Source organism: Budorcas taxicolor, chromosome 10 (genome assembly GCF_023091745.1).
Source record: "Budorcas taxicolor isolate Tak-1 chromosome 10, Takin1.1, whole genome shotgun sequence".
NCBI lineage: Eukaryota > Metazoa > Chordata > Mammalia > Artiodactyla > Bovidae > Budorcas > Budorcas taxicolor.
The window spans coordinates 2,624,210-2,636,869 of record NC_068919.1 but is presented as its reverse complement, the minus strand read 5'-3'; the positions used below and the strand labels follow the sequence as shown (position 1 = coordinate 2,636,869).

General features: G+C 36.2%; 1 protein-coding gene across 1 annotated transcript in view; it reads right to left on the bottom strand.

Moving 5' to 3' along the window:
- Positions 1–12,660, bottom strand: part of YTHDC2 (YTH N6-methyladenosine RNA binding protein C2) — a 69,026-nt gene that overhangs the window by 47,272 nt on the left and 9,094 nt on the right. The window contains exons 4-8 of the mRNA XM_052646837.1: positions 11,436–11,635; positions 10,117–10,283; positions 5,372–5,474; positions 4,394–4,550; positions 104–211 (exon numbers count right to left, since the gene is read on the bottom strand). Of these exons, the coding sequence (XP_052502797.1) occupies positions 104–211; positions 4,394–4,550; positions 5,372–5,474; positions 10,117–10,283; positions 11,436–11,635 (735 nt within the window). The remainder of the gene's footprint in view (positions 1–103; positions 212–4,393; positions 4,551–5,371; positions 5,475–10,116; positions 10,284–11,435; positions 11,636–12,660) is intronic.

The window sequence follows — 12,660 nt, the reverse complement described above, 5'->3', positions numbered from 1 at the left end:
TACTTTCAAGTATCTTTGTATATGTACAGTATAAGACTGGAGTACTCTAAAAAGTCAGTATCAATAGTAATTTTCTTTTTTATTTGTTTGATAAAGAGCTTACCTCGTTGTTTTTCCTTTTTGTATTTTAACATTTCTTTGTTTGTATATCCAGTAGTTTTTAAAATGTCTTCCAAAAACATTTCTTTTACTTCAAATGGTCTTCCTTGTACTAAATAATAAGAGTATTTTAAACAGTCAACTTGCATTTTAGAGGTAATTTGCATAAAAACATGAGATTCTCAAATTAATAAATCTGAGTATTAATCCAAAGGCAATTCCATAGATCAGGTAATCCTCATATTGCCCTTTAAATATAACTTTGATAGACAACTGTTATTTGCATGTTTTTTCCAATGTTTGCTATTCACTTGTGTGTTTGGCATTATACTAGGTACTAGGAATATAAACGGCAAGTAGAAACAGAGTTCCTCCTGTTCTCCTGAAGCTTAAAGACTGCAGTCTAGCAGGAGAGTCAGACCTTAATCCAGTAATTCAGAACAACAATGTAAAAATAAACTTGTGAAAAGTCCTGTGAGAGAGAAGTACAAGATACCATGACAGTACATAATAGGAGAACTTGAATGAGACGAGAAAAACATCTTCACTGTGAAAAATGAGAACCAAGAGAAGGAGGTAAACAAAATAATTAAGCTACACAGAGAGGAAAGAGTGCAATATGAAGAAGGAAAAAAAAAAAACACAAAACTATGCACAAAGGCCCTATCGTGTGAAAGAGTATGATGTTCTCAAGGATCTAAAAAGCCAAGCTATTTGGAACATGATGCGAGGAGTGGTTATAGTTCAAGATGAGGCCAAAAAAACAGGTCTTATTAAGGGTTTAGGTCTTTGTTCTGAGATAAAGGTCGTTCAAAGTTTTAAGCTCCTGAGAGTATTTAAATCATCAAAATTACACTTCAGAAAACAACACTCTGGCTGAAACCTGGGGAATGGATTTAAGAGAGCACAGTAGATGGAACAGACCAGGTAGGGGCAATTACAATTGTTCAGGATGAAGAGGACAATAACCTGAATAAGACTGGTGACAGTAAAAATGGGAGGAGACAGACAAACTCTAGATAGACAGGAAGTAAAATCCACAGAACTCAGCATTAGATTAAATATAGAGGAATGATAAGGAAGTGTCAACCACAGCTCTTAAAAGTCTAGCTTAAAAAAACAGATACAGGAAGATGTCATTCTCTGAGGTTGACAGGAAAGCTAAAGAAAAACAAGTTGGCTTATGGGAGTCGGGGTTTGGTTTTATATATGTCAAATGTTAGTTGCCAAAATGAGCTTCCATTAGCAGATGCATAAATTTTATGTGCCTTCAGTTCAGTTGCTCAGTCGTGTGCGACTCTTTGTGATGCCAGGGACTGCAGCACGCCAGACTTCCCTGTCCATCACCAACTCCCGGAGACTGCTCAAATTCATGTATATCGAATCAGTGATGCCATCCAACCGTCTCATCCTCTGTCATCCCCTTCTCCTTCTGCCTCTAGTCTTTCCCAGGAATAGGGTCTTTTCCAAAGAGTCAGTTCTTCACATCAGGTGGCAAAAGTATTGGAGTTGCAGCTTCAGCATCAGTCCTTCCAATGAACATTCAGGACTGATTTCCTTTACGATGGACTGGTTGAATCTCCTTGCAGTCCAAGGGACTCTCAAGAGTCTTCTCCAACTCCACAGTTTAAAAGCATCAATTCTTCAGTGCCCAGCGTTCTTCATGGTCCAACTCTCACATCCACACGACTACTGGAAAAACCATAGCCTTGACTAGACGGACTTTTGTTGGCAAAGTAATGTCTCTGCTTTTTAATATGCTGTCTAGGTTGGTCTTATGAACAAAAAGTCCTACAGGTTGTGACCTAGGTCATTTGGTCAATGGTATGATTAACTAAAACAGGCAACACAAAAGAAGCAGATTTTTTATCTATTTTTTTAATATATTCTTTTAATTTTTTTAAATTTATTTATTTTAGTTGGAGGTTAATTACTTTACAATATTGTAGTGGTTTTTGCCATTCATTGACATGAATCAGCTATGGGTGTACATGTGTTCCCCATCCTGAACCCCCTTCCCACCTCCCTCCCCATCCCAACCCTCAGGGTCATCCCAGTGCACCAGCCCTGAGCACCCTGTCTCATGCATCAAACCTGGACTGGCATCTGTTCATATATGATAATATACATGTTTCAATGCTATTCTCTCAGATCATCCCACCCTTGCCTTCTCCCACAAAGTCCAAAAGACTGTTCTATACATCTGTGTCTCTTTTGCTGTCTCGCATATAGGGTTATTGTTACCATCTTTCTAAATTCCATATATATGTGTTAGTATACTGTATTGGTGTTTTTCTTTCTGGCTTACTTCACTCTGTATAATAGGCTCCAGTTTCATCCACCTCATTAGAACTGACTCAAATGTATTCTTTTTAATGGCTGAGTAATACTCCATTGTGTATATGCACCACAGCTTTCTTATCCATTCATCTGCTGATGGACATCTAGGTTGCTCCCATGTCCTGGCTATTGTAAAGAGTGCTGCGATGAACACTGGGGTGCATGTGTCTCTTTCAACTCTGGTTTCCTCGATGTGTATGCCCAGCAGTGGGATTGCTGTGTCATATGGCAGTTCTATTTCCAGTTTTTTAAGGAATCTCCACACTGTTCTCCATTGTGGCTGTACTAGTTTGCATTCCCACCAACAGTGTAAGAGGGTTCCCTTTTCTCCACACTTTCTCCAGCATTTACTGTTCGTTGATTTTTGGATAGCAGCCATTCTGACTGGCGTGAGATGGATGGTACCTCATTGTGGTTTTGATTTACATTTCTCTGATCATGAGTGATGTTGAGCATCTTTTCATGTGTTTGTTAGCCATCTGTAATCTTCTTTGGAGAACTGTCTGTTTAGTTCCTTGGCCCATTTTTTGATTGGGTAATTTATTTTTCTGGAATTGAGCTGAAGGAGTTGCTTGTATATTTTTTAGAAAGGATTAGTATTCAGTTAGGGCATATTAGATGTGAATTGCTTATAAACTTCCTAAGTCCAAAGCTCTGGAGAACAGGTTGAATTGGGAAATAAAGATTCAGGAGTCATCTATATAAGAGGAAGTAGAAGTCAAGGGCAAGAATGAGATCTTCCAGGGAAACAAACTATGCATTCCCAGTATCAAGTAGAGAGCAGCATAGAGCGGAAAGAGAAAAAGCAAAGAAGTCAAAAAAGGAAGGGAAAGGAGGGAAAGGGGAGGGAAAAGAAGAGAGGAAGAGAAAAAAAGAATGGATCATGGGAATAATCCTCAAAAATACCAATATTTAAGCACCATGCAAAAGAAGCCCACAGAGGAGACCAAGAAAGTACAGGCTATAACAGAGAATGAGACTTAGGAAGCAGTGCTGGCAAACAGATGAGCATTCCACCAAAAGAGGGGGAATGATTACGAGAAATACTATAGCAATTTTAAGTAATATTTTTATATAAAATTTGAATAACAGGCTTGGCAATTAAATCAGTTTCAAAACATCACTGTTAAGAATGCATAAATGAACAGCCCCATAAACTTCAGAAATGTAAATCATTTCAGCCTTTTGGAAAAGTAAAATGGTAAAACCATATTACTGCTAAAATTAAAAACAGACATACTTTTTTACTCAACAATTTCACTTTTAAGAATCTATTCTCAGAAATAAAAGCACATATATATACATATAAAAGAATATGTGTATGAGGATGCTCATAACAACATGGTTTATAGTTGGCAAAAGGAAGGATTCAGGACCAATGTGAATGTCTATAAATTAAGAAATGGTTAAATAAATCATGGTACATTCATATTAGGAAATATAAAAGCAGCTGTTCAATATAATGAACTATATCCTACATGTTTGAACTGAGGTAAACACACCGAAGTAAACACAACTTTTTCAATTTTTGAGAAGAAAATTAATAATTTTTTTTAAAGACTGGTGGAAAAATCAGGTATGATTAAAGGGTAAAGACAAAAGTTCAGGGGCAACATATTCAGAAGTACATTGGAAGTAAACATGGGAATACAATTACTCTGTTAAAGAGTCTAGCAATAAAGGTGAAGCTGTAAGACAGAATTTAAAGAGGAATACAAAATTAAAACGTATCTCCTTTTAAGACTAGAAAAATGGCTCACTACACAATACCAAAGAGTGAAAAAGGAGAGGATGAAAATATACGGAGATGACCAATTAAGCACATCTCAGAGAAAACAGAAAAGGATGCCCTATACATCAGAATATTCCTTAATATTTCTATTTCAATAAATAAAATCAAGCCAAAAGAGAATTCTTTTGTAAAATCCTGAAGAAATCTGATAATTTTACTTACTATATATCACTGGACAGCTCCCAAAATATCTTATAAAAAGATTTACATCTAAGGCAGCACTAGAAAGAATTAGTTTCAAAGTTGGGTGCTTCTGCAGTAAATCTCTTAACTTCGTAAGTAAAAAATCACTAAATCGATCCCTTTCATGAACTTCATCCTGCAGTAAACAAAAACAAACCATGGAACAGTTAAAACATAAAATAAGTGAAATCTTTAAAACTGTGGCGCTGCTGAGTTTCACACTAAATCAAGTTAAATGTGGAAACAGTCAATTAGTGAAAATTTTGTTTTACGGACAATTTAGAAATACTCAGATATTAACAATCCTCTGTGGGTAACGTATTGCCCTTTTTCCCACAGAATGTAAAACTGCAGAAACTAAAACAAATTCTGAATTAGCACAGTCTAATTTAATATACTTTTAATAAATATAAAATCTATTTAAATATGCTTCTGTTAGCATCAGGACCAGGTGCATATTGTGGTTTGAATGCAGAGAACTAATAACTTTCCAACAGCTGCTTACCAAAGCTTATAAAACTTAATCTAAGTTTTCTGACACAAACTGGATAAAAGCTTAGAATTCTTTAATAAGGTACTAATTCATCTACTTATTTCATCAGCAGCTAGTTATTTAGCAGCATACCAGGAAGTTAGCTGACTTTAAGTATTCTCCTAAGATATGGAAGCAAAAATAGATGACTAAGCACAGAGAAAAAAGAAAACTTTCATTATTCTGGAGACTCTCGAAATACATGTATCATTTTTATATATAAGAGGCACTTTTTACAAAGCTATCTATTTTCACTCATGAAAACTAATGGCAAAAATATCTTTAGTTAATATAAATATTTATTTCTAATAATTATGGAAAATAAAAAGTAACTTGATTAGAACAGCCTGCTTTAAAAAAGAATTGGTTCTCACTTATATCCTATTCCAAAATCTTAATTACCTATTTAAATTTAAATAACTTACCACAATAACATGTGTCACAGTTGACAATGTACTATCTCCTGCCATCAGTGTACGAAGCAGTACCCCATTTGTGCAAAATGTCAGAAGTGTCTTTGGAGAAACCCTTTTTTTAAAAAAAAAATGTACAATTACAAATATTTTATACAATTAAAACACGGCCATATTAAAATGCTAGTATCCTTAGTATTTTAGTAAGTATTACTAACATAACAGTGTACTGGTTCAGTTCAGTTCAGTTGCTCAGTCATGTCTGACTCTTTGCAACCCCATGGACCACAGCACGCCAGGATTCCCTGTCCATCACCAATTCCCAGGGTTTACTCAAACTCATCTCCACTGAGTCAGTGATGTCATCCAACCATCTAACCATTTGTTGTCCCCTTCTCCTCCTGCCCTCAATCTTTCCCAGCATCAGGGTCTTTTCAAATGACTCAGCTCTTCACATGAGGTGGCCAAAGTGTTGGAGTTTCAGCCTTAACATGAGTACTTCCATTGAATACTCAGGACTGATCTCCTTTAGGATGGACTGGTTGGATCTCCTTGCATTACAAGGGACTCTCAAGAGTTTTCTCCAACACCACAGTTCAAAAGCATCAATTCTTCGGCACTCAGCTTTCTTTATAGTCCAACTCTCACATCCACACATGACTACTGGAAAAACCATTGCATTGATGAGACGGACCTTTGTTGGCAAACTAGTGTCTCTGCTTTTCAACATGCTGTCTAGATTGGTCATAACTTTCCTTCCAAGGAGTAAGTATCTTTTAATTTCATGGCTGCAGTTACCATTTGCAGTGATTTTGGAGCCCAAAAAAATAAAGTCTGACACTGTTTCCACTGTTTCCCTATCTATTTGCCATGAAGTGATGGGACCAGATGCCATGATCTTAGTTTTCTGAATGTTGAGCTTTAAGTCAACTTTTACACTCTCCTCTTTCACTTTCATCTAAAGGCTCTTTAGTTCTTCTTCACTTTCTGCCATAGGGTGGTGTCATCTGCATATCTGAGGTATTGATCTTTCTCCCGGCAATCTTGATTCCAGCTTGTGTTTCTTCAAGCCCAGCGTTTCTCATGATGTAATCGGCATATAAGTTAAATAAGCAGGGTGACAATACACAGCCTTGACATACTCCTTTTCCTATTTGCAACTAGTCTGTTGTTCCATGTCCAGCTTTAACTGTTGCTTCCTGATTTGCATACAGATTTCTCAAGAAGCAGGTCAGGTGGTCTGGTATTCCCATCTCTTTAAGAGTTTTCCAATGTTTATTGTGATCCACAGTCAAAAGCCTTGACATAGTCAATAAAGCAGAAATAGATATTGTTCTTGAACTCTCTTGCTTTTTCCATGATCCAGCAGATGTTGGCAATTTGATCTCTGGTTCCTCTGCCATTTCTAAATCCAGCTTGAACATCCGGAGGTCAAAGTTCACATACTGCTGAAGCCTGGCTTGGAGAATTTTGAGCATTACTTTACTAGCGTGTGAGATGAGTGCAATTGTGCAGTAGTTTGAGCATTCTCTGGCATTGCCTTTCTTGGGGATTGGAATGAAAACTGACCTTTTCAGTCCTGTGGCCACTGCTGAGTTTTCAAATTTGCTGGCATATTGAATGAAGCACTTTCACAGCATCATCTTTTAGGACTTGAAGTAGCTTAACTGGAATTCCATCACCTCCACTAACTTTGTTCAGAGGGATGTTTCCTAAAGCACACTTGACTTCACATTACAGGATGTCTGGCTCTAGGTGAGTAATCACACCATCGTGGTTATCTGGGTCATGAAAATCTTTTTTGTACAGTTCTGTGTATTCTTGCCACCTCTTTTTAGTATCTTCTGCTTCTGTTAGGTCCATAACATTTCTGTCCTTTATTGAGCTCATTTTTGCATGAAATGTTCCCTTGGTATCTCTAATTTTCTTGAAGAGATCTCTAGTCTTTCCCATTCTGTTTTTTTCCTCTTTCTTTGCACTGATCACTGAGGAAGGCTTTCTTATCTCTCCTTGCTATTCTTTGGAACTCTGCATTCAAATCATCTTTCCTTTTCTCCTTTTCCTTTCACTTCTCTTCTATTCACAGCTATTTCCAAGGCCTCCTCAGACAGCCATTTTGCTTTTTTGCATTTCTTTTTCTTGGGGATGGTCTTGATCCCTGTCTCCTGTACAATGTCACAAACCTCTGTCCATTGTTCTTCAGGCACTCTAGCAGATCGAATCCATTAAATCTATTCATCACTTCCACTGTATAATTGTAAGGGAATTGATTTAGGTCATACCTGAATGGTCTAGCGGTTTTCCCTACTTTCTTTAATTTACGTCTGAATTTGGCAATAAGGAGTTCACGATCTGAGCCAGTCAGCTCCCGGTCTTGTTTTTGCTGACTGTGTTGAACTTCTCCATCTTTGGCTGCAAAGAATATAATCAATCTGATTTCAGTATTGGCCATCTGGTGATGCCTATGTGTAGAGTCTTCTCTTGTGTTGTTGGAAGAGGGTGTTTGTTATCACCAGCGCATTCTCTTGGCAAAACTCTGTTAGCCTTTGCCCTGCTTCATTCCGTATTCCAAGGCCAAGTTTGCCTGTTACTCCAGGTGTTTCTTGACTTCCTACTTTTGCATTCCAGTCCCCTATAATGAAAAGGACATCTTTTTTGGGTGTTAGTTCTAGAAGGTCTTGTAGGTCTTCATAGAACCATTCAACTTCAGTTTCTTTAGCATTATTGGTCGGGTCATAGACTTGGATTATCGTGATACAAACGATTTGCCTTGGAAATGAACAGAGATCTTTCTGCTATTTTTGAGATTGCATCCATTACTGCATTTTGGACTCTTTTGTTGACTATGAGTTCAGTTCAGTCGCTCAGTCGTGTCCATCTCTTTGCGACCCCATGAATCACAGCACGCCAGGCCTCCCTGTCCATCACCAACTCCCGGAGTTCACTCGGACTCACCTCCATCGAGTCCGTGATGCCATCCAGCCATCTCATCCTCTGTCGTCCCCTTCTCCTCCTGCCCCCAATCCCTCCCAGCATCAGAGTCTTTTCCAATGAGTCAACTCTTCACATGAGGTGGCCAAAGTACTGGAGCTTCAGCTTCAGCATCATTCCTTCCAAAGAAATCCCAGGGTTGTCTCCTTCAGAATGGACTGGTTGGATCTCCTTGCAGTCCAAGGGACTCTCAAGAGTCTTCTCCAACACCACAGTTCCAAAGCAATTCTTTGGCGCTCAGCCTTCTTCACAGTTCAACTCTCACATCCAATCATGACCACAGGAAAAACCATAGCCCTGACTAGACGGACCTTAGTTGGCAAAGTAATGTCTCTGCTTTTGAATATACTATCTAGGTTGCTCATAACTTTTCTTCTAAGGAGTAAGTGTCTTTTAATTTCATGGCTGCAGTCACCATCTGCAGTGATTTGGGAGCCCAAAGAAATAAAGTCTGACACTGTTTCTACTGTTTCCCCATCTATTTCACATGAAGTGATGGGACCAGATGCCATGATCTTCATTTTCTGAATGTTGAGCTTTAAGCTAACTTTTTCACTCTCCTCTTTCACTTTCATCAAGAGGCTTTTTAGCTCCTCTTCACTTTCTGCCATAAGGGTGGTGTCATCTGCATATCTGAGGTTATTGATATTGCTCCTGGCAATCTTGATTCCAGCTTGTGTTTCTTCCAGTCCAGCGTTTCTCATGATGTACTCTGCATAGAAGTTAAATCTACTCCATTTCTTCTAAGGGATTCTTGCCCACAGTAGTTGATATAATGGTCATCTGAGTTAAATTCTCCCATTCCAATCCATTTTAGTTTGCTGGTATACATGTAGTGTATTGGTATCCATATATATTTAGTGTACTGGTATATATGCTTTATTAGCAAAGTTATATGAAATATATATTTTATGTTTGATAATATCACAAATTTATTATTACTAACAGTGTTTTATTAATTATTTTGTTAAAGAGTTCAAAGAGATTGTTTTTAAGATCTTAAACATTTTTAATTTGAGGATAAGAGTATATCATAAATGAGATCAACTTTTTGAATCATTATACGCAAATAATTATGAGCAAAGAAACAGTACTACTTGTCAAGCAGGCACTACTAAGTAGTACAATATCAATAACAATAATAATAATTCAGTCACTAGCACTTATTGAGTACTTTTGTAAACTTCACATCAAACTTGTGCTCTAGATGGTTTCATTAACCGCATTCTACAAATGAGGAAACTCAGGCTCAAAGAGATGATACAACTTGCACTTTATCATGAAACTATGAAACAGGATTTCTTTTCAAACTATTTATTTATTCAAAACCTCAGTAAGTTTAGACATGACCTCAATGTTCTGTTTGCAAACTTACTTGAAGCAAAATGACCACCTCATTTTTCAACTAACACATTCTCTGCTGCTGCTAAGTCACGTCAGTCATGTCTGACTCTGCAACCCCATAGAGGGCAGCCCACCAGACTTCCCCGTCCCTGGGTTTCTCCAGACAAGAACACTGGAGTGGGTTGCCATTTCCTTCTCCAATGCATGAAAGTGAAAAGGGAAAGTGAAGTCACTCAGTTGTGTCCAACTCGGCGATCCCATGGACTCAGCCTACCAGGCTCCTCCATCCATGTAAGTTTCCAGGCAAGAGTAGTGGAGTGGGTTACCAGTGCCTTCTCCAAACATATTCTCTCTGTTGAGTGTAATACAAATATTTAGTCTTTTCTAAGAATGATAAAAGGTTACAGGTGAATTGTCTTTACCTGCTTTCTAAACGGATCTGATATCCAATTGTTTGACCAATCCTTTCTCTCCTTTCTGCAGCAACTCTTTCAGCCACAGCAATAGCTGCTAATCGTCTTGGTTGAGTACAAAATATACGGCAGGGAATACCATTTTTAAAGCAATCATCTAAAAGGAACTGAGGAATCTGAAACAAATTTTAAAGTACTATAAGATGACATAACTGTATATCCAGAAAATCCATGTCAACTGAAAAATCATTAGAACTAAATAGTTATGTAATGGGTCCAAACATTAAAACAAAAAAAAACACCTTTCATATTAACTGCTAATAATCAGCTAAAAAGTGTAATTTAGAAAGATTTTGTTCACAATAGAAACTAAAACACTTAAAAACAAAAGTATAAAGAAACAGCTAAGGTTTACATGAAAAAGATTATAAAACACTAGTGAAAAACATAAAAGATGGGGATATTCTAAAAAAATATGACATATTCCTGGGCAGGAATAATCAATATTGCAAAAATGTCAATTATCTCCAAAATATCCTATAAAGTCAATGAAATAAAATTCTGTTGGAATCTTTTAAATAGTGAAAAGTATAAAGAAATCAGAAACAGCCTAATACCAGGACTGCAAACACTCTTCTATAATTAAATTCAAACAGGTCAAAAAGACTTAAAATATAAGGTAAAAGTCTTGCCAACCCCTACCATTACCAACAGTCCTCTCCACAAAAGTAACTACTGTTAAGTTTCTCATAAACTCTTTAGGGGGAAAAATATGCTTATACAACTTAAAATATTTGTGTATATAAACAGGTTTTTATTCACACAAAGTCATTATTATACTTAATGTTTGTAATCTGCTGATATCACTTAACAGCATATCAGATCTACCCAATCCATTTTAACATCTGCACATGCCACCTAATGGATGTGCTATAATTTAACAAATATGACTACATACAAAGTAATGTCCAGCTTTTTTAGGTTTGTTATTATTGATTTTGTTGCTTGCTATAAAGAATACTGTAGTGAGTATCTATCCTCAAATACTTTTGCAAAGACAAAAATATGCTGAGTCAAAGAGTATATAAATTTAATTTTCATAAAAATGATCAATCAGCCCTTCAAAACAATTTATACTTTTATCAAAAGAGCAGAAGATGCTGTTTTCTCAATACCTATGCAAATGCTGGATTTCATGAATTTTTAAATTTCAGCCAAACTAGTAGTTTAAAAACTATGTTTACTTTGTATATATAGTATAAATTTGATGCAAAACTATCACATGAAGTAAAATATTTTCTTCTGTAAACAACAAAGTAGAAACAAACCTGTGTAGTCTTTCCAGATCCAGTTTCTCCTACAATCAAAACTACTTTATTTTCCTTAATTATTTTAACAATTTCCTCTTGTTTTTCAAACACTGGCAGAGATTGTCTGAAAGAATCAAATTCAGATTCTCCTCTTTTTACTGGAATCTGAGGTATGCCGTTGTTGAGTCGCCCACTTGTCTTGCTCATTTCTCGATTTTCTTTGAAAATGAATAAGAGAATGAAAAAAAAATGTATATCAACAATACAGTTAAAAACATAAGTAATTAATACCTTCTATGTGTTTCTTCTCTACTCAGTCAACATAAAATTAACAAACAATACCTCAGCTGCTTTACTCCTACACAATATTCTTAGAACATTTTACACATTTTGATGTAAATTTGAAGGCAAATTTCTCAGAAGTATTCCTAGTGTATAACGTTTTAAAATGAACAAAAATCATTAAAAATAAAATCCAATTTTGATATCCTAAAATGATTCTCAAACTTGTTTCTATTGATTAGAACAAAATTTTAGAGTAGGAAACAATATACATTATACTTGTAAGGTCTATTACATGCAGTATGAAAACATGTATGAAAAAGAAAATACCCTTCTTGAAGTTAGCATGTAAGTTTATGTGATCAAACAGAATAACGTGTAAATTTAAGGCCTTAATGCTTAACAAATCTCCTAATTGGGCATTTTAGCCAACATCTATATTTAAGCAGATAGTAATAAAAAAGGCATGATGTGTTTTATATTCTTCACATAAAATATTTTTGTGTGAATGTATTTTTATTAATAAAACTCCTTGATAGCTAGGACCATGCATTTTCTACATTCTGCAAACCTACTTCACAAATAGAAACTCTGTCACTGGAGATAATAAAAGAAATAAACTTTGGAAAATTATTTTTCCAAACAGTAAAATTACAACTTCACTTTATAACTAAATATATATATTTATCTACCTCTGAGCAAGTTAATATACTGAAGACTCTGTCCTATCTCTTCCCAGAAGCTGAAGCCCTAATTCAAAATTCCACTCATAGTGTATCACGGCAGCATAATATATAATAGTAAAGTCCAGAATTTGGAGTCAAACCCCAGCTCTGCAGTTTACTAGCTGATTGAGCGGCCTTGAACAAATTATTAAACTTCTCTGAGCCCAGTTTCTTCACGTGTGAAATAGGGAAAATTCTTACCTTGGAAGGGTTGCCATGAGGCTCTGTATCAAGTT